Here is a 19,877-nt window from a genome sequence, read left to right on the forward strand (position 1 = left end):
GGGCTGGATGGACCTTTGGTCTGACCCAGTATGGCCATTCTTATGTTACAGCATCCATCTTCTTGAACCCTTATAATACCCCAACAACTTTATGCTTCTATAGATGCTTTCCTCCTAGGGTTGCCAACACTCCCAGTTTGGTCGGGAGTCTCCTGGATTCTGGGAGATCTCTGGGAGATTTTAGGCGGCTAAAAGTCTGGTGATGTAGCAGGGCTAAGGCAGGCTCCCTATCTGCCCTGATGCCGTGTGGCTCCCGGAAGCAGCCAGCATGTCCCTGTGGCCCCTAAGTGGAGGTGAGGCCAGGGGGTCTCTGTGCACTGCCCCCGCCTTGAGCGCTGACTCCACAGCTCCCATTGGCTGGGAATGGGACACCACGGCCAATGGGCGTTGTGGGGGCGGTGCCTGCAGGCGGGGGTAGCACATGGAGCTGCCTGGCCACCCCTGAGCCTAGGGGCTGCTGCTGGATATGTCGCTGCTTCTGGGAGCCACCCAAGGTAACCACCGCCTGGCTGAAGCCTGCACACCCCAACCCCCTGCCCCAGCCCTGAGCCCTCTCCTGCACCCAAACTCCCTCCCAGAGCCCTCACCCCCTCCCACACCCCAACCCCCTGCCTCAGGCTCAGCCCGGAGCCCCCTCCCACACCCAAACTCCCTCCCAGAGCCCACACTCCATCCCTCATCTCCTCCTGAACCCAGCCCCCCTGTCCCAGCCCTGAGCCCGGTCCCACACCCAAACTCCCTCCCACAACCCAAATCCCTGCCCCAGGCCCCTCCCGCACCCAAAACTCCCCCCAGAGCCCTCACCCCTCTCTCACACCCCAACCCCCTGACCCAGGCTCAGCCCAGAACCCCCTCCTACATTCCAAACCCCTCGGCCCCACCGCCCAGCTCAGAGCCCGCACCCCCTCACCCAGTGAAACACAGCCCAGTGGAAGTGAGTGAGGGTGGGAAAAAGTGAGCGACTGAGGAAGGGGGGCTGGAGTGAGTGGGGGAAGGGCCTCAGAAAAGGGGTGGGGCAGGGCATGGCCTTGGGGAAGAGGCAGGCCAAAGGTGTTTGGGTATGTGCGATTAGACAGTTGGTAACCCTATTTCCTCCAGCCATCTTAAAGTGCATTATTAGATGAGGAAACTGAAGCCCAGAGAGGGTCACAACAGTCAAATGGCAGAGCTGGAAATACAACCCAGCTCTCCTGACTCCTAGTCAGGACTGATTTAAAACAAAGTTTTTCTAAGATAACAAAAAATATTTTTGTATTTAAATTGGATTTTTAAGTTTCAATTCAATAGATTTTCTTTTTAAAAACAAACCTATTTAAATTTTAAACAACAACCCATATTAAGGCCTAAATTTACTAGAAGCTATTAAAATCTTTAAAATTAAATAAAAATAATGATAGTCAAATGGTACATGTTTGTTGCCAATGTTCTAAAGAAAGTCTGTGGACTGAATTAGCAGAAGTCACTGGCGCCAGACTTTGCTGAAGTGCTACACCCAGCTTTTGACAGCAGTAGCCTCTTTTGCAGGTGCAGAGAGAATATTTTCTCCATTTCAGTTTATTCAACTAGTACGGTTCAATGATTAGTTCATTTAAAGTTGAAAAACCAATTGGGAGTTGAAAAAGAAGGAAAGCCTGTTTTCCTATGAGGTGTGAGAGGATGAAATCTACTAGTTCTAAAATCTTGAAGGACTTGGTGACCAGAAACCATCAGATCAGTTCCCTATCTATAGAGAATACGTCATTTGTCTAATAAAATCAGTTTTAAATGCAAAATGTTTTAATAAACTTTTGCTTATGTATCCAGCTCAGTTGTTAGTTTTATTTAGCTAACAAATTTTAAAATGCTGTTTGCAAATTTTTAATTAAATTCCAATTTCCAACACAGTTTGACACAAATCATCATCTAGTAAATACAAAATGTGTCATTGACTATTTTCAACATAATAAAAAAAGTAAAAATGAGGAATCTGAATAAATGTAAGTTAAGCTATATAATTGCTTAAATAAATGTTTGTAGGTATAATGTGTCCTTCTGGATAGCACAAAGTACCACCAAATTTAGTGTAAAGATTATATTTAGTTGCAAATGAACTTTTTTAATGGTTACCAGCCAATGAGAATAAAACTTTCTTTAGAAAAAATCAAAAGTTACAAATGCAAAATAAGATTAAATTTAATTATTCAAATCAAGGTTTTCTGCTTGCTGATTTAAATCGTTATTAAAATTTGATTTAAATCAATCCACCCTGCTGTTATAGTTCCCTGCTCTAGCCACTAGACAAACTGCCTCATATATCTCAAGGATAACTTTTTTCATTCTCTCACACACACCATTCCAGGTGTCACATTTTCCAGCCATTCATCTTTAATATACCTATAGGACCGATCATATTCTATCTATAGTTTCAACATAGCATCTTGGTGTCTGGGTCCTGTTGTGTCTAGGATTAAAAGCCTTAACTCCATACACCCCTGAAATAAGCAATACAAAGGATGATGCATAAGGAAGCTCAGATACTTTTATGACTTTAAAGGCAAGTGCAAAGTACTTCATTTCGTGAAGATTTGGTAGGTGTAGAAGGTGACTTAAGGGCTGAAACTAAGCCCTGATCCTGCAAACTTAAATGTGAGACTGACTTTCCTCACATCAGTATTCCCAATGAAAAAGATTATGGCCCCAGTACTGAAATCTTCACCACAGAGGTACAGCAGTCCACACTGTAAACTGCAGGACTTATTATTATTATTCTATAGAAGTGGAAATGTACTAAAGATCTTAAAATTGTTTGATCTACAGTTCTAAGCATTGAAGCCATCTTAGATGAGATCATTATGGGATGCCCAGTGTATTGTTTGTATTAGGTTAGTTGGGTGTCTTTGAAAAGGGAGAGGGACTCATTTATAGAAACAGCATTATACTCCTGAACGAACTGACGGTATAATAAATATATCTGTCAGACATCAGGCTTTTATATATCTGCTTGGTGGCTAGCATTTGTAGTTCTATTTTTAATGATCTATATTCCTTTTGTGAAAAACAATCTAATAAAAATGAATGATAAAAACATTTCAGCCAAATTAAATATTTCAGTAAATCTGCTCTTGCTTTCTAGAAATGTATGATAAAAATGCAGTGATGGAGTGCAACTCTATTTGCCTGCTACTATCCATACTATGCATGTATTACGTAGGTACTTTTTCTTGCTTTCATAGAATCATAGAATATCAGGGTTGGAAGGGACCTCAGGAGGTCATCTAGTCCAACCCCCTGCTCAAAGCAGGACCAATCCCCAATTTTTGCCCCATATCCCTAAATGGCGCCCTCAAGGATTGAACGCACAACCCTGGGTTTAGCAGGCCAAAGCTCAAACCACTGAGCTATCCCTCCCCCAGTATTCCTATATTCCTACTTATCCTTGGGGAAAAATAAAACACAAACTGAAAATAGAAAATAAAGTATGTATCTGACCTATATAAATAAAACCTATTCACTGAAAGAGTTTGCATCTCTTAAAGCATGGCTAAAACTTTTAAAGCACCCTGATCGACAAGTTAGGATTCCAACATTCGTTAATTGCTCCTCTCTCTCTCTGCAGCTTGGGTGTCAGAAACAAACATTTCCTTTGAAGGATTTAGTTAGCGATCAAGGGCTTTCTTGGAAACTAAAGCAGAAGTGGAGATTAAGTATATGCCAGCATGTGATAAAATATTAAAGTGAAATGTGTTGTAAAAGCAAAATAAATAAAGAGAAAGAATCTGGGTGTTGGGGGGAAGGTACTTACACTTGTCTTCCATTACAACTAATTTAGTTTCTGAAGCAGGTAAGACTTGTGGTGCATTCGTTGTTCCTGGGGAAATTAAGGTAGAAAGCAGTGAACAAAATATCCATTTGCAGCTGAAGATCATGGTGGATTAGCTATGTTGGGGATATGTGTTGGAACAGGTGTTGAGGGACTTGCTGGTTACAGAATATCCAAGGAGGATTTTAAATGTGTTTGTAGGGGTTGGCCTATTCGCGTTTTCATTTGAATAATCAGGTAAAACAGGTATGTTAAGGAGTGGCCCAGCACAGTGCAATTCTTTGTTAATCCTCCAGATGTAAGAAGCTTCACTCTATTATCATCCCTGTGTTTAAAAAGCAGCAGGAGGAAATGGATATACAGCCCTGAATTTGACACATAGATGAGACAGTGGAATGATGGATTCTTCTTTGATGTAATGGTGACTAGCAACCAAAGATGGGGCCACAGGAAGCCACTGAGACAAACACTGACTTAGTTTAAGAAAGGTAGCATAATTTTATGACTGTAAGTAACATTTGTAGCTATGCAAGATAAAGTAATGCAATAGATGATCAGCATGTATGCTGAAGGGCTTAAACTGATCAGTTTGCAGAAGACAGGAAGAAACTTCTCTGTTTCACAATGGCGGCCTGTTTGCTTTTTCACCTTCCTCTGTGCAATATAGTAGCCACTAACCAAGGAGATATATCAGACTAGATAGACTAGTGGTTTGCTTTGGTATGGAAATTTTCTATGGGTAAGGAATACTGGAAAATTCTAGGCATGCACATTCCTTATTCACTATACTCAAGACGGTTGACAGGTGTCACCAGCTGGCGCAATCACTATCCAGTGCACAGCTCCTTATCTCTCTCAAAATTTGCAAAAGGAAAAGGAGACACCAGCAGGACAACAAGGCCTAGGAGACACTTCTGGGAAATCACCTTGGGGATGCAGTACTGGGATGTCCACCACTTACCTCTCTGAAAGGTGAACAGAAAGAGAACAGTGGGAAAGAGCAATTAAAGGAAAACACAAACAAAAGCAAAAAGAGGTTTGAAACTCAGGTTCTCCGCATGCATCTGGTAAGGGGGGGGTGCATTTCTGTCTCTTAGATGTGGCCTTGTCACTACAATCTATGCCATTGGCACGTCAAGAGTAGATTACTTGAAGGAGCTGCTTGGAAAATTCTAATGTTCCCCCAAAAAAGTGAAAATGTTTCACTTTCAGCAACTGAAAACTGCAAGTTTTTGACTGAAAATCAAAAATGTTCAGCCAAAAACTGCCAAAAATTGGGGGAAATCACTTTCATCTGAAAGTTTTTTATTGTGGGACTTTTCCTTTTTCTGATGAAAAACTGAAAATTTTCATGGCAATTAGGCACTTTCTGGGAAATGAAAAACCCAACTTTTTGTTGAAAGAAGTTTTGATGGACTCATCATTTAACTCATATATTTTTTATTCTAAGATACAAATTCTTTTCCATATTTCATTTCCTTCAGTGTATGTAATTAATGCTGAAAGTGCTGAACAAGCAGCCCTAGAGAATTCAGTCCCTTAGCCCACAGAGCAGGTGCAGTGCAAGACACAGCAGTGAGAGACTTCTCTCAGTGCACCTGGACCTTGACTTGCCAGAACCACCTGTATCATGGAGAGGAGACGTCATTCTGTCCTAGATTCCTCCGCTGAGACCAGGGTTTAAAATGAGTGCTAACTGTGGCGAGGGTTTGTGTGATGTGTGCACTTCTTTGGAAACCGGAGCTGGTACAGAGCACAGCTGCTCGCTTGTGAAGTGGAATAGCTCCTCATCAGCATATCTCACTAGTGCTGTGTATGGACCGGCTGCCTGGGATGCATTTAAGGGGCTAATCTCAGCCAATAAAGTTCTACATGGGCCTGCTTGGCTGAGAGAGACCTCGTTCCATTCAGTCCTGCTGTGGTTGTGCTTGGCAGAAGCACTTGTGCTGGAGCCCCCTGTGTTATCAGAGAGAGGGCTGCTGTCTGGGCATGTGCTACTTGAGGGACTTTGGAATTCCCTGCTCCCTGGTCTGCAGTAGCTTGGACAAGTTGCCCTGAAAAGGCCATCCATTATAAAGGGCTCAGATGTGGGGGATGGAAGGTTTTGGTTCAGTGAGAATTGAGGACAGGGGAGGTAGGATGTTTATTTTTGCAAATTGGCATTTTTGAGAGTTACGAGTGGCCATCGGTTTGGGCCTTCTTTTTTGCTCTTCTTTATTTTTGGCCTTTGTTATGTATTACATTTCCAATTCAATTCCTAGCAAAGGATCCTAGAACTTGGAATAGACACCTTTCGCAAAAGAAAATAAATTTTAAAAATTGTTGGTGGGGAGGAGTAAAAATTACTTTGCAAAAACTATAGTGCCCCCTGGCTGGGTTGTGGGCAGCAGGGATTGAACCTCAGACTTATGGGTCGAAACGCACGTGCCTCTAGAGCGTGAACTAAAAGACCCTGCTCTGTGAGCCAAGACTGTAGCAGCCTTATCAACCTCCACCTGTAGCATAGCCATAGCTAGAAGGGGACAGAGTGCACACTGAAGGGGTGACACAGTCCCATTGGCCCAGGAGGCTCGTTACAAGTTTTGTGGGTCCCAGGTCTCCACATATAATGCTGCAGCTAGTGCTTAATTTGTGCTGGGGCTTGTCAGGGATGAGCCCCGGCACTTCTGGGCTTGGCAGTTCAGAGCCCCCACACCTCTGGGCTTGTTGCATCAGTTAGGAAAGTGAAAAAAAATCTCTATTTTTTCCTCTGAAATGTTTTTCTTAAAATTCTCAACACAGTTGTACCCATTAGGGTCGTAACCAGGGAGGGACAAGCAGTGCAGCCACCCCGGATGCAAAGCTGGGGCACAGAAGGGCAGAAAAATGGAGAGGATGAAAAAAAACGGTAGGGAGTAGTGCCTTGCAGCAGGACTGGGATCCCCAGGACCCACTGCCATAATAGCTTGAGTGGGAAAAACCTCCAACAATGCAGGAGTGGGTATTGCAGGGCGGGACAGGAGCAGGGATTAAAAAAATAGTCCCATGTAGAGCTCTAGTAGCGGGTGCAAATACACTTGCTGTTTTTTCTGGCAAAATAAAGCACAAGGCTGTATCCAACGCCCCTTCTCCCAAACACTGCAGGATTAGGGTAAAGAAAGATCTTAAATCTTTTTATTTTTTAATTTGGTTATATTTGTTCGGTCCAAAGAAGTGACTAAAATATAATTTTTCATTGCTCTTAACAATGTTCCTTAACAATATAGAAAACAAAGCAGACATAGTTAACTATATTTAGTGACTCGTTTAAAAGTTGTTACTGTAACAGCATAGCTCATTGTTAAGTAGTAGTACAATATAATACCACCGTTATTGTAATTTCAACTGAACAAAGAATGGGTGTGTGTTTGGGGCACGGGTACAGCAGAGGTGTGAGAATAACATTGTATAACAACACTCGGAAGAGAGCAAGGGCAAAGGTGGAGAGGTTTGTAGCTAGCAAATATATTCAGACTTTTTCTTCCCTGCAGTTGCTTTTAATTTTTTTCTGCACATGCTACTACTTTGTATATGATGTAGAATACAAAGTTGTAAACATCTAACACTAGTACAGTACAGTGGGCTGCTCTTTCAAATCAATGTGTTATGGACTGAATGTACGGTGTTATTATTGCCAATTCAAAGTCATAAGTTTAAAATTTAAAATTAAATCATTGCTTGAGCCCCAGTATCTCTTTCATTACAACTTAAGCACTGACTGCACCCCTGTGTAGGAGGTCAGCAGCTGGGATCAGCCCTATGAATCTCAGTGCCTGGTGCCAATCCAGTACCTTTCACCAGAGCTAAACTCTCCTTTTAATTAAAAATACAAAACAAAAACCCCACAGCAGTATCACACTGTTATATTGCACAATGGAGCTGCCACATGCAAGGGTCTCTGGATCAGACCTTACCTTTATCATATCAGTTAACTTGGCATCCGTCTTATCACCTATAAAAAGATCTAGAATTTTGCGATTTATTTTCCTTGTAGAAGACATAGGATTCTGTAGCAAGTGTTCTCACAGATTGGGGTTTTATTCCTATTTCTTCCTTTTCTCTTCTTTGCTTTACTCAGGTGAAGTCCATTTTGAAGAGTTATGAATCAAAGGGCATGGGTAACCTGTATCTGGTTTTCTTTGACTGTCTATGTAGTACAGCCACCACTGTTCAGCGTGAACTTCTGACATGCATGTGTTCTTTCCTATTTCGCTGTATTTGTGTTTCCTGCTTTCTTTACTGGTTTATCAATGTTCTTTATAGAATAAGAAAGATTTATGCAGTAGGCTCATGCTGAAAGAGACGCACAGGACCTGCCCCAAGGAGCTTACAATTTAATTCATAGACAAGACAATGAAGTTCACCCACCAGAGGAAGATGCAGACTCAAAGAGCAATAAATATCATGGAAAGCATACTACTGAAAGGCATCACGTAAGACATGTTCCTTAAGGAGAGATCTGAAGAAAGAGGGGGTCACTGTTTGGTGCATAAGGACAGCTGGACGGGGCAGGCTGGGAGAATTTGGCAGTAAAATGAGAATGGAAGAAGCATGCAGTACCTGCTTAGCCAGGAAACTCTGGGTGAGCAAAGATGCAGGCAGTGGGGAAGAACGAGAAGTTTGAACTTGGTGCAGAAGCATAGGGAGCCAATGAAAGGATTCAAAGAGGAGACTGACAAGGTCAGAATAGTGGTGGACTGTGATTGCATACAGTGATTACCACCTTAATATTTACCTTTCACGAGTGATCACCATTAGAGCCCTAGGCCTCGTACTAAGTATTAGCTATTCCGCACTGATGCTGATGACTGGCAAGCAGCAAGAGTAAAGATGTTACTGTTAATGCAGCTAAATGCCACAAAGGTATGCTTGTGAGGAAGCTTTGGTGGTGGATTAACACCTCTACAGTAGGTACGACTGAGTCAGTCTTTCTGTATTTCTAGTGCTTCCATCACCATGGAATCTACAACTCCCACTCAGTAAGGGGACAGCCCGGAGAATTAGGCTGAGAGACCAGAACTTTGCATTTGTTATTTCTGGTTTTCAGTGGCCAGAATAGCCCTTGCAAATTCCAGGTGAGATCGTGGACATCGGTCTAAGATGCAACCTCCAAGCTAGGCAAGGAATGAATGAAAACCCTTTGTCCTTTCCACCAACACACACTTCTCATATCATACCCTACCTGTCATCTGAAGAAATATTTATATGCTACATAATGCAGATACCGTCGGAATTTGTGGGAACTAGCAGCATTAAATTGCCATAATTATGCTTTGTATTTCACTGGCATTCCTATCAGCGCTCTGTGGGCTAGGTGAGGTACAACCACACAGGCGGACTCCAACCTCATTGAGTGGAAAGTATCATCAGTGACTTATCAGTCTCAGATGGATGAAATATATGTAAGCAGAGTCAGGATGAGCTCTACCCTGACATCTGGTGGTGAATTGTGGCGAGTTGTGGAAAAGAACTTCAGGGCTGATCTTGTTTGCATAGGCACACCCATCCCACCTAGCATGAGCCCACAGCAGCCCAAATGGTCACTTTGGCTGCTGTGGGATCCCCAGTTTCTCTGTTATTGGGGCAGGAAGGATAAAGTGTTGTTACCCTGATTATGTGAATCAAGGACAGTGGAACTGTTTTATGACAGAGGGACTCACCATCAACTAAGTAGCACTCGCTAGATAAGGGATATGGGTTCCAAAACCCAGTGAACTGAGAGAGGTTGGGGATAGATATTTGTATCTGGTGGTGTGGGCCTCTTTTGAGGGTCTGAAACACCACTGGCACCTCCTTCTCTCTCTACTGTGGAATATCAGAGCTTATTTGGAGTCTAGTTACAGGCTGCTGAGCTGAATTCACTTTGGGCCAACGGTGCACCAGCACTGAGGCTCCTCTACTACAAGCTGAAATCACTGAGTGCTGTGTTAAGTAGTGGGGGGTGGAGGGGCTGAAGATATATTGCTGAGTGGCTGGTGGAGCAGAGCAGTTCGTGAAGTGGCATGGTGAGCGGATAGTGTTGTGAATGGAATGATAGCGGGGTGGCAAGCAGAGCGGATAGCAAGGCGGCTAGCGGAGAGGAGCAGCAGGCGGTGAAGACTACAGCAGAGTCACATGGAGAGGTGTGGCAATCGGCCATCGACCTGAGCAGTGGAGCACGTGAGATCCCCCCCCATACCTCCTCTCACTTCCACCCAGGCTGGGAGGTAAACTCTGCGGAGGAACTTCTGAACTCTGGGGGGCTGCACTGACCACTGTCAGAAAACTGTGGGTGGGGTGACTGCTGGACTTAAGACCCTGAGGGGGAAAGAACACTGCCAAACTGACTTTGGGGGTGGGTCTTTTGCTCACGGTTTGGGTTATGAATCCTGGTTGCGGTGTTTCCCCAACATAATGGCGCATTGTTTCCCTCCTTTATTAAAAGGCTTTTGCTACACTCAGACTCCGTGCTTGTGAGAGGGGAAGTATTGCGTCTCAGAGACGCTCAGGGGGGTGGTATGTAATTATCCCTGGTCACTGGGTGGGGGCTCAAGCCGGTTTTGCCTTGTGTTATTAAAACAGAGCCCCTAGATACTGAACCTGGCCCTTGTTGCTGCCAACTCTGACGGGCAGAAGAGTTACATATAAAAGGACTACATTTTCCAAACACACCTGCCTAAGTGGAGACCATAAAATACATGCGCGCTGTGTCTGATTTCTAGGCGCAATTACCGGTTGCGCATGCACATGTTGCTATCATAATGACTGTCTAGATTTGAGAATGCAGTTCAAACAGTTTAAAGGGGCTGTGCTGTCCAGTTAACTAACTTTGGATTCTTTTCCTAAATGGAAAAGATATAACAGAGCCTGAGGGCTCTCTTCAGACACAATGCTTAACACGCAACTAGCATTTTGCATCTGGAGGCCTTTACAGATCTGGATTGGCACCTTTTATTTTTACAGATGGGGTAATCAAGACATATAGAGAGATTGATTAGCCTACCCAAGGTTACAAGTAGAGGCCCAAGTCTGCAAACCCTACCAAAGGAGTGCTTAATACGGAAAATAGTCCCATTTAAAGCTGTGAGCAACACAACTTAATCATATTTGAGCAGCATTATTATTTGTAGTAGTAAGCAGTAGGAGGATCATGTGGCATGACCAAGTCTGTAACAAAATTTAAAGTCTTTTGACACCCAACCACAGACTTCATTCAGTAGCCCACATGTGACTCCCAGGGAGAGGGACCTTGCTGGATGAAAATCAGTCGGCATTTCACTCATAGAGAAGTTATACCTTAACTAGTCATCTCCTTTGCTTCTCAGAAATGCTTCTAAAAAGTATAAACCCACCACCTCCAATTGTTTTTTTTAAATAATATTTAGTCTGCAGTTTATTTAAAGTGTAGATCAACCACTCTGCCAGTGGCAGATGGCGATAATAAACATTTATGCTTAGGCTGCATTTTTCTTTATCTCCCGAGATTGTTTCACTTGATATCCTGAAAGTATTAAACAATACACAAGACAGATCATGTGCAGAACATGCTGTCCCAGTGTAAGAAAGGCAATAGCTGTCTCCTGACAGTCTCTGGTGTCTCAACTTACCACTTCTCACATTAAGGCTGCCTTTTGCTGTGTCTTTCCCTAGAACATTCTCCGCTTCACAGCTATACTCCCCAGCATCTTCCAGCTTCACCTTATTGAACTGCAGCCTGGAAATTTTTCTGTTGAAAAATAAAGAATTTTTTTTTTTTTTTACTCAACCATGAACAATATTTATTAAATTAAAGCCCTTTCCCACCACCTGTCCCAAATAGGTTGGGTCACCTTGTGCTGATCTCATGCTGTCTGAGCTCACAAATGACATAGGGTTAAGTCTGGTCAGTATTTGGATGGGACACTGCCAAGAGAAGTACAAGCACAACAGGAAATAGTACTGGTGCGATACAGGAAGCGATGCTCTGCCCTCTGAGTTAGCAATGAACCGAGGCCTAAGAATGGCGCTGGGGGATGCAGAAGTGCTGTCTGATGCACCATAAAACCAACAGCGTTATACTTTAGTCCGGTAGCTAAAGAGCTAATTATCTCACCGTGTATGTGTAACGACACCTACAGACAACCCGAGTTATCAGAGGTGGACTGAACTCAGGTCCTTCAGCAACAAAAGTACAGGCCTCGACTACTGGAGCTTCGTGAATATTCCCACACCTGTTAGGAGCAAACTGTGATAGCCACCGGACCCAGCCACTAGAGGGAAACATGAACTAGAGCAGCGTGTTATATACTCTTCCTCGCAAACAAGCCAGATCACTGACTCTGAACTCCACAGGGTTCAAGTACCACGTAGGCACCGTTGTGTAATATGCTCTGGTTGAACACAAACTTGCAGCATACAGCTGGCAGCAGGACTTGAACCCAGGGCTCTCAGCCCCCAAACCCCAGCCCCTTCTATCTGAGCTAGTGGTGTGGCTGTTTTTAGCCTCACTTAGGCCAGCAACTAGAAGCAGCATCCATACACTGGGTATTGCTAACACACAGGGTCTGGAGTCCATCGGAGTCCCTGGGTTCCGAGTGACTAGAAGCACCTGGGAACAACCACCACCACATCATACATTGTGACAACTAACATTACCATCTGTCCCTCACTCTGAGTTTAATTAGCATGGGAACAGATATATGGGAGAAGACCATGGGAGCTCCTAGTGAGAAGTGTGTTAGCATCAGAACTGTGTGAGATCGTGCTCATTCTCGGGAAAGATCCTGTTTAACAAGGTACACGTTTCATGCGCTGATTCTACCTGGAATGTTAAAAATCAATGGTTATACCCCATTGAGTGGGCAAAAAGGGAGGGGGAATGGCGCTCCATTTCAAAAATGGCATTATCTGTTTCCGAGTCACTGATAACTCAGAGGAAAATGATCTTAAACGCTTACTGATAATATCCCAACAGATAAAGCACAAGATGGAGTAGCAGCTGGTGTCCGCTACAGACCACCAATGACACTAGAGAACAGGATGACCAGCTCCTCACGCATCTATCTATAATATGCAGGCGAGAAAAGCAACGAGATCATGGGGGATTTCAACTGGAGGGACGCATGCTAAAGGTCTCTTGCTGACAATACTAAAACATCCCTGTTAATTTCTAAATGTTATAGATGACAATTTCCTAACTCAAAGAGTGCTGCATCCAACACAGGGGAATTTTATATTAGACCTCATCTTGACAGAAAAAAAGGAACTGATTATAGAACTAAAAATTAATGGTAGCTTATGTACAAACAATCATGACTTGATCACATTTAGAGTGTGTAAACAGAATTAGGTCCAGCCCAGAATTAGATATTTGGTGCTTTTAAAAGAGCCAATTTTACAATTTTGGAAACAATTATGAGCCCAATCAGCTGGGAGGAAGAATTTAATCCAAAAAATGTGAATGATAATCAGAAATTGTTTAAAAACACTTTGCTAGATGCCCCAAAAGCCACAATTGAGAAAGAAGGCTAACCTGGTTTAGAAGGGAAATGAAGGCATCTGTATGTATAAATGATTAAATGAAGAAATAAAAAAGAAAAGAAAAATTGATAGTAATGAATATAAATCAGAAACTTGCAATGGTTTTTGTAAAGAGAAATCATGTCTCACCGATCTATTAGAATTCTCAATAAGACTTAGAACACTGGGGATGTTCCAGAAGTCTGGAAAAAAGCTAGTCTGCCCATATTTTTAAAAGGGTAAATGAGATGACATGGATAATTATAGGCCTCCCAGTCTGACAACAGGCCTGGGCAAGATAATGGAGCAGCTGATATGTGTCTCAATTAATAAAGAATTAAAGGAAGGTCATGTAATTAATGCAAATCAACGAGGGTTTATGGAAAATAGATTCTGTCCAACTAACTTGATTTTTTTTTATGAGATTACAAAGTGTGACTAATAAATGGTGTTGACATAACATACTTTGACTTGGTACCACACAATATTTTGATTAAAAACTAGAAATATATAAAATTATCCTAGCACACATTAAATGGACTAAAAGCTGGCCAAACCGATAGGTCTCAACACGTAACTCTAAATAGGGAATCATCATTGACTGAGGGGTTTCCAGGGCAGTCCCGCAGGGATTAGTTCTTGGCATATTTAACATTTCCCTTAGGGAAGGGTTTATTGATTTTGATTGGTATGTGTGTTTTTAAAATGATCATACAATTATTATGGAAAATGTAAGTCAAACAGCTGAGTTTTGTGTTTAGTTTTGAAAGCAGTGAGGTTATTGCGGACACTGATTGTTTAGGAGAAGGAGTTCCAAAGTTTCCAAGATTCTGATCTTTTGTCCTGAAATGAGATGGGAACATTTTTCTAATATTTTAACATTTTTTGCAGGATGGGAAAGCCATTTCCCGCTGAGATCTAGTCATAAGTGTTACCCTCATGGCAGGCCATTGCATTCTTCTTGAGAAAAGCAGTCATCCTGGCTCCATATAGACTTCATTCAGCAAAGGGGACAGGGTTATATCTTAATTCATCCTTGGTGTAACTACATTGATTTTAAACTTACTCTGGGGTAGATTCTACCCTATTGTTTTTTCCCCCTCAGTACCTATGATTTAGTCACATATTTTCTTCGTATATTACTTAGCCATAGTGAATACTATATTTGGGAATACAATCAATGATCTCAACTCATACTCCTGTTTCCTGACTTTTGGATGAGACAAAAAGATCCAGACCAATTTTGGTCATTAAAGATTCTGAGAAATATTAGCAGCAGTGTCTGGGTGAAATTCCAATTTTTTCCCCTCCCTAAATCCAACCCCCATTTATTTCCAGTTGGAAACAGCTTCCCCCCACCCCATTCATCTCCTATAAAACTACTTATGTGGTGTTGCTATAAGCTGTTAAACAGCTACCACACTGCACCCCGAAGCTGTCTGAATTAGTGCCTGAGTTCTATATATTGATAGGCTATAATCTACTTTGGGATCCTTCAAGAGGAGAATCATTAGATCAAATTATAAAGATATCACCATTATTATTAGTTTCCTAAAACTAGACTACCAAGATGGAGTTTTGGACATTCTCCCTAGGAGATAATGCATTTTGAGTGAACACAGAGAAGGCCGTAAAGGAATTAATTTTATCCTCCTCTAATAGTGTGAATTTGAAGATTACATTGAAGGTGGCCCTTATATTTGCTATTAGGAGAGTACTGTGTATATTAAATATGCTAGAGAAAAGAACTACCATCAGGAGATACTAGAAAGGAAATTCATAAAGGTTACCTTTACAAAGGACATTAATTAGGATGATATGGTTAAATATTAACTAAATTCCACTCTGCTTTGATAACATTATGAAAGGGGAGAGAGTGAAATTCACCTCTGTGCTTAGAGCTAGCACAAAGGCATATGTATGTACCACTTGCATCCCATTTTAAGTCCCATTTGGATGGGCTAAATGGTGCCTAGTCTTGTTCTGGTCCTCTGCATGGGGTGTATCTCAACTAAACTGAGTAATTTAATATCTGGCTCGAAGATTGGGAACGGTCAGTTCATTAACTGTCCTCCAAGCAGAAACCTGCTGTCCTACGCAGTACTCACTCCAAGAATCTGAAGCAGCTGTATGACTTTGCATTTGCACTCAGTCCCCTAAATTTGAGGAACTTAAGGAAATTCATCTTCCAAAGCAGACAACAGGATGAGTGAGATCAAATGGAAGAGTCCATCAAAAGGAAGTATAATGGATTGTGTGGAGGATATGGCCACAGGAAAGCACCTGGATTGCATTAGGGATGGAGAGCTGGTTCAGAAATGAGTCACAACCTTAAATTTTCTCCCACCCTCAGAAGCAAACTTGAACCAACCTATTCCTTAACCTGACATTTTATTCACTTTTTATAGAATACAGTTTTGAAAGCCAGACACACCTGTGGGTGTTTCAAAACAGCATGCATGACTCCAAGCATGCAGTTTTGTATTCCAGGGCATAATCTAGCTATGTCAAGATTAGGTGATAAAAACAGACAGCAAACGGGGAACATAAAATAACTTAAACAGAACAAAAGAGAGAAGTGAGGTGTGGAAGTGGTTAGACAAGCAGCAGCCTCTCCCAGGGGAGGGCGGGTTGGAGTCCTTATTTCCTGTCCCCCAGGCCAGCATTCCGCCCTTGCCACAAGTTAACTGTGACAGCTGTCTGCCAAGGCCATTTCTCCCACTCTGGCCCAAGAGGTAACTATAACAGGACTGCTTGGAAATAGTGACCATAATATAATAACATTTAACATTCCTGTGGTGGGAAGAACACCTGAGCAGCCCAACACTGTGGCATTTAATTTCAGAAAGAGGAACTATGCAAAAATGAGAAGGTTAGTTAAACAGAAATTAAAAGGTACAGTGACTAGAGTGAAATCCCTGCAAGCTGCATGGACACTTTTCAAAGACACCATAATAGAGGCCCAACTTAAATGTATACCCCAAATTAAAAAACATAGTAAAAGAACTAAAAAAGAGCCACCGTGGCTTAAAACCATATAAAAGAAACAGTGAGAGATAAAAAGGCATCTTTTAAAAAGTGGAAGTCAGATCCTAGTGAGGTAAATAGAAAGGAGCATAAACACTGTCAAATTAAATGTAAAAATGTAATAAGAAAAGCCAAAAAGGAGTTTGAAGAACAGCTAGCCAAAAACTCAAAAGGTAATTACAAAACGTGTTTTAAGTACATCACAAGCAGGAAGACTGCTAAACAACCAGTGGGGTCCTGGACAATCGAGATACAAAAGGAGCACTTAAAGACGACAAAATCATTGGGGAGAAACTAAATGAATTCTTTGATTTAGTCTTCATGGCTGAGGATGTTGGGGAGATTCCCAAATCTGAGCCATCCTTTGTCGGTGACAAATCTGAGGAATTGTCACAGATTGAAGTGTCATTAGAGGAGATTTTGGAATTAACTGAGAAACTTAACAGTGTCAAGTCACCGGGACCAGATGGTATTCACCCAAGAGTTCTGAAAGAACTCAAATGTGAAATTGCGGAACTATTAACTATGGTTTGTAACCTGTCCTTTAAATCAGCTTCCGTACCCACTTACTGGAAGATAGCTAATGTAACGCCAATATTTAAAAGGGGCTCTAGAGGTGATCCCGGCAATTACAGACCGGTAAGTCAAACGTCAGTACTGGGCAAATTAGCTGAAACAATAGTAAAGAATAAAATTGTCAGACACGTAGAAGAACATAAATTGTTGGGCAAAAGTCGACGTGGTTTCTGTAAAGTGAGATCATGTCTTACTAATCTATTAGCGTTCTTTGAGGGAGTCAACAAACATGTGGACATAGTGTACTTAGATTTTCAGAAAGCCTTTGACAAGGTCCCTCACCAAAGGCTCTTACGTACATTAAGTTGTCCTGGGATAAGAAGGAAGATCCTTTCATGGACTGAGAACTGGTTAAAAGACAGGGAACAAAGGGTTGGAATAAATGGTAAATTTTCAGAATGGAGAGGGGTAACTAGTGGTGTTCCCCAAGGGTCAGTCCTAGGACCAATCCTAATCAACTTATTCATAAATGATCTAGAGAAAGGGGTGAATAGTGAGGTGGCAAAGTTTGCAGGTGATACTAAACTGCTCAAGATAGTTAAGACCAACGCAGACTGTGAAGAACTTCAAAAAGATCTCACAAAACTAAGTGATTGGGCAACAAAATGGCAAATGAAACATAATGTGGATAAATGTAAATAATGCACATTGGAAAAAAATAACCCCAACTATACATACAATATGATGGGGGCTAATTTAGCTACAACTAATCAGGAAAAAGATCTTGGAATCATCGTGGATAGTTCTCTGAAAACGTCCACGCAATGTGCAGCGGCAGTCAAAAAAGCAAACAGGATGTTAGGAATCATTAAAAAAGGGACAGAGAATAAAACAGAGAATATCTTATTGCCCTTATATAAATCCATGGTACGCCCACATCTTGAATACTGCTTACAGATGTGGTCCCCTCCTCTCAAAAAAGATATACTGGCATTAGAAAAGGTTCAGAAAAGGGCAACTAAAATGATTAGGGGTTTGGAATGGGTCCCATATGAGGAGAGATTAAAGAGGCTAGGACTTTTCAGCTTGGAAAAGAGGAAACTAAGGGGGGATATGATAGAACAGTGGTTCCCAAACTTGTTCCGCCGCTTGCGCAGGGAAAGCCCCTGGCGGGCCAGGCTGGTTTGTTTATCTGCCGCGTCCACAGGTTCGGCCGATCGCAGCTCCCAGCCCGGCCCGCCAGGGGCTTTCCCTGAGCAAGCAGCAAAACAAGTTTGGGAACCACTGTGATAGAGGTATATAAAATCATGAGTGGTGTGGAGAAAGTGAATAAGGAAAAGTTATTTACTTGTTCCCATAATAAAAGAACTAGGGGCCACCAAATGAAATTAATGGGTAGCAGGTTTAAAACAAATAAAAGGAAGTTCTTCACTCAGCGCACAGTCAGCCAGTGGAACTCCTTGCCTGAGGAGGTTGTGAAGGTTAGGACTATAACAGGGTTCAAAAGAGAACTGGATAAATTCATGGAGGTTAAGTCCATTAATGGCTATTAGCCAGGATGGGTAAGGAATGGTGTCCCTAGCCTCTGTTTGTCAGAGGGTGGAGATGGATGGCAGGAGAGAGATCACTTGATCATTACCTGTTAGGTTCACTCCCTCTGGGGCACCTGGTGTTGGCCACAGTCGGCAGACAGGATACTGGGCTGGATGGACCTTTGGTCTGACCCAGAATGGCCATTCTTATGTTCTTATCCTTCTGGGTCCCCAGAAGGCAACTCGGACATCCCCTGAGCCCACTTTCCTACTCTCTTCCAGCACTGACTCTCTTCCACGGAAGCAAGTTTATGGACCTCCTCAAATTAAGTGCTGCTCTGTCCTGATATGCAGCTGTGTAAGGACAGTGACTTCTCGCTCCACAGCTCCGTTCTCTCGACGTATCCAGAGTTGGAGAGGATGATGCCACGGGGGACAAAGCAAGATTCTACTTCCCCCTGACCTGCAGAATCCAAGAGAGTGAACTGGATTCCCTTCTGGGCCATGCATCCTAACCAATTTGTTAATAATCAGCAAACACATAAGTTCCAGCTGCATGGCCACTTGGGCAACCCCACAGTCCCCCAATGCTAGCCCCTGTGCAAGTCTGTTGAAGAGGCCGGTGTGCTCCCCAACAAGTTGGACTAAGTTCCGAGACAAGGTCCTTGGTTTCAGCAGCACACATTTCAGTTTGCATGTAGGAAACTGGAAATTCTGGGGTGGCTTCAAGTACATTTAAACAAAAAAAATCAAGTTTTATTTTACTTTATTTAACAGGAAAATACAATCAGGGTGGGCTCCCTTGTATCATTTAGTCGGATATGTAATTCACTTGGTGTCACCCTTCCCCGTAGGTTTCAGAGTACCAGCCGTGTTAGTCTGTATTCGCAAAAAGAAAAGGAGTACTTGTGGCACCTTAGAGACTAACCAATTTATCTGAGCATGAGCTTTCGTGAGCTACAGCTCACTTCATCGGATGCATACCGTGGAAACTGCAGCAGACTTTATATACACACAGAGAATATGAAACAATACCTCCTCCCACCCCACTGTCCTGCTGGTAATAGCTTATCTAAAGTGATCATCAAGTTGGGCCATTTCCAGCACAAATCCAGGTTTTCTCACCCCCCACCCCCATACACACACTTGGAGAGTGGTCAGTTTGGATGAGCTATTACCAGCAGGATAGTGAGTTTGTGTGTGTGGTTTTTGGGAGGGGGGTGAGGGGGTGAGAGAACCTGGATTTGTGCAGGAAATGGCCCAACTTGATTATCATGCACATTGTGTAGAGAGTTGTCACTTTGGATGGGCTATCACCAGCAGGAGAGTGAATTTGTGTGGGGGGGTGGAGGGTGAGAAAACCTGGATTTGTGCTGGAAATGGCCCAACTTGATGATCACTTTAGATAAGCTATTACCAGCAGGACAGTGGGGTGGGAGGAGGTATTGTTTCATATTCTCTGTGTGTATATATAAAGTCTGCTGCAGTTTCCACGGTATGCATCCGAT

At 42.6% G+C, this 19,877-nt stretch overlaps 1 protein-coding gene across 5 annotated transcripts in view; it reads right to left on the reverse strand.

The window, feature by feature from the left end:
* The window catches only part of NRG2 (neuregulin 2), a 313,668-nt gene that overhangs the window by 92,718 nt on the left and 201,073 nt on the right, over positions 1 to 19,877 (reverse strand). For 3 of the 5 annotated variants that reach the window (XM_048861434.2, XM_075131393.1, XM_075131395.1), the window contains exons 3-4: positions 11,404 to 11,522; positions 3,782 to 3,847 (exon numbers count right to left, since the gene is read on the reverse strand). In XM_048861434.2, coding sequence (XP_048717391.1) covers positions 3,782 to 3,847; positions 11,404 to 11,522 — 185 coding nt within the window. The remainder of the gene's footprint in view (positions 1 to 3,781; positions 3,848 to 11,403; positions 11,523 to 19,877) is intronic. The other 2 variants (XM_075131394.1, XM_048861435.2) reach the window with 1 other exon arrangement.

Source organism: Caretta caretta, chromosome 8, assembly GCF_965140235.1.
Source record: "Caretta caretta isolate rCarCar2 chromosome 8, rCarCar1.hap1, whole genome shotgun sequence".
NCBI lineage: Eukaryota > Metazoa > Chordata > Testudines > Cheloniidae > Caretta > Caretta caretta.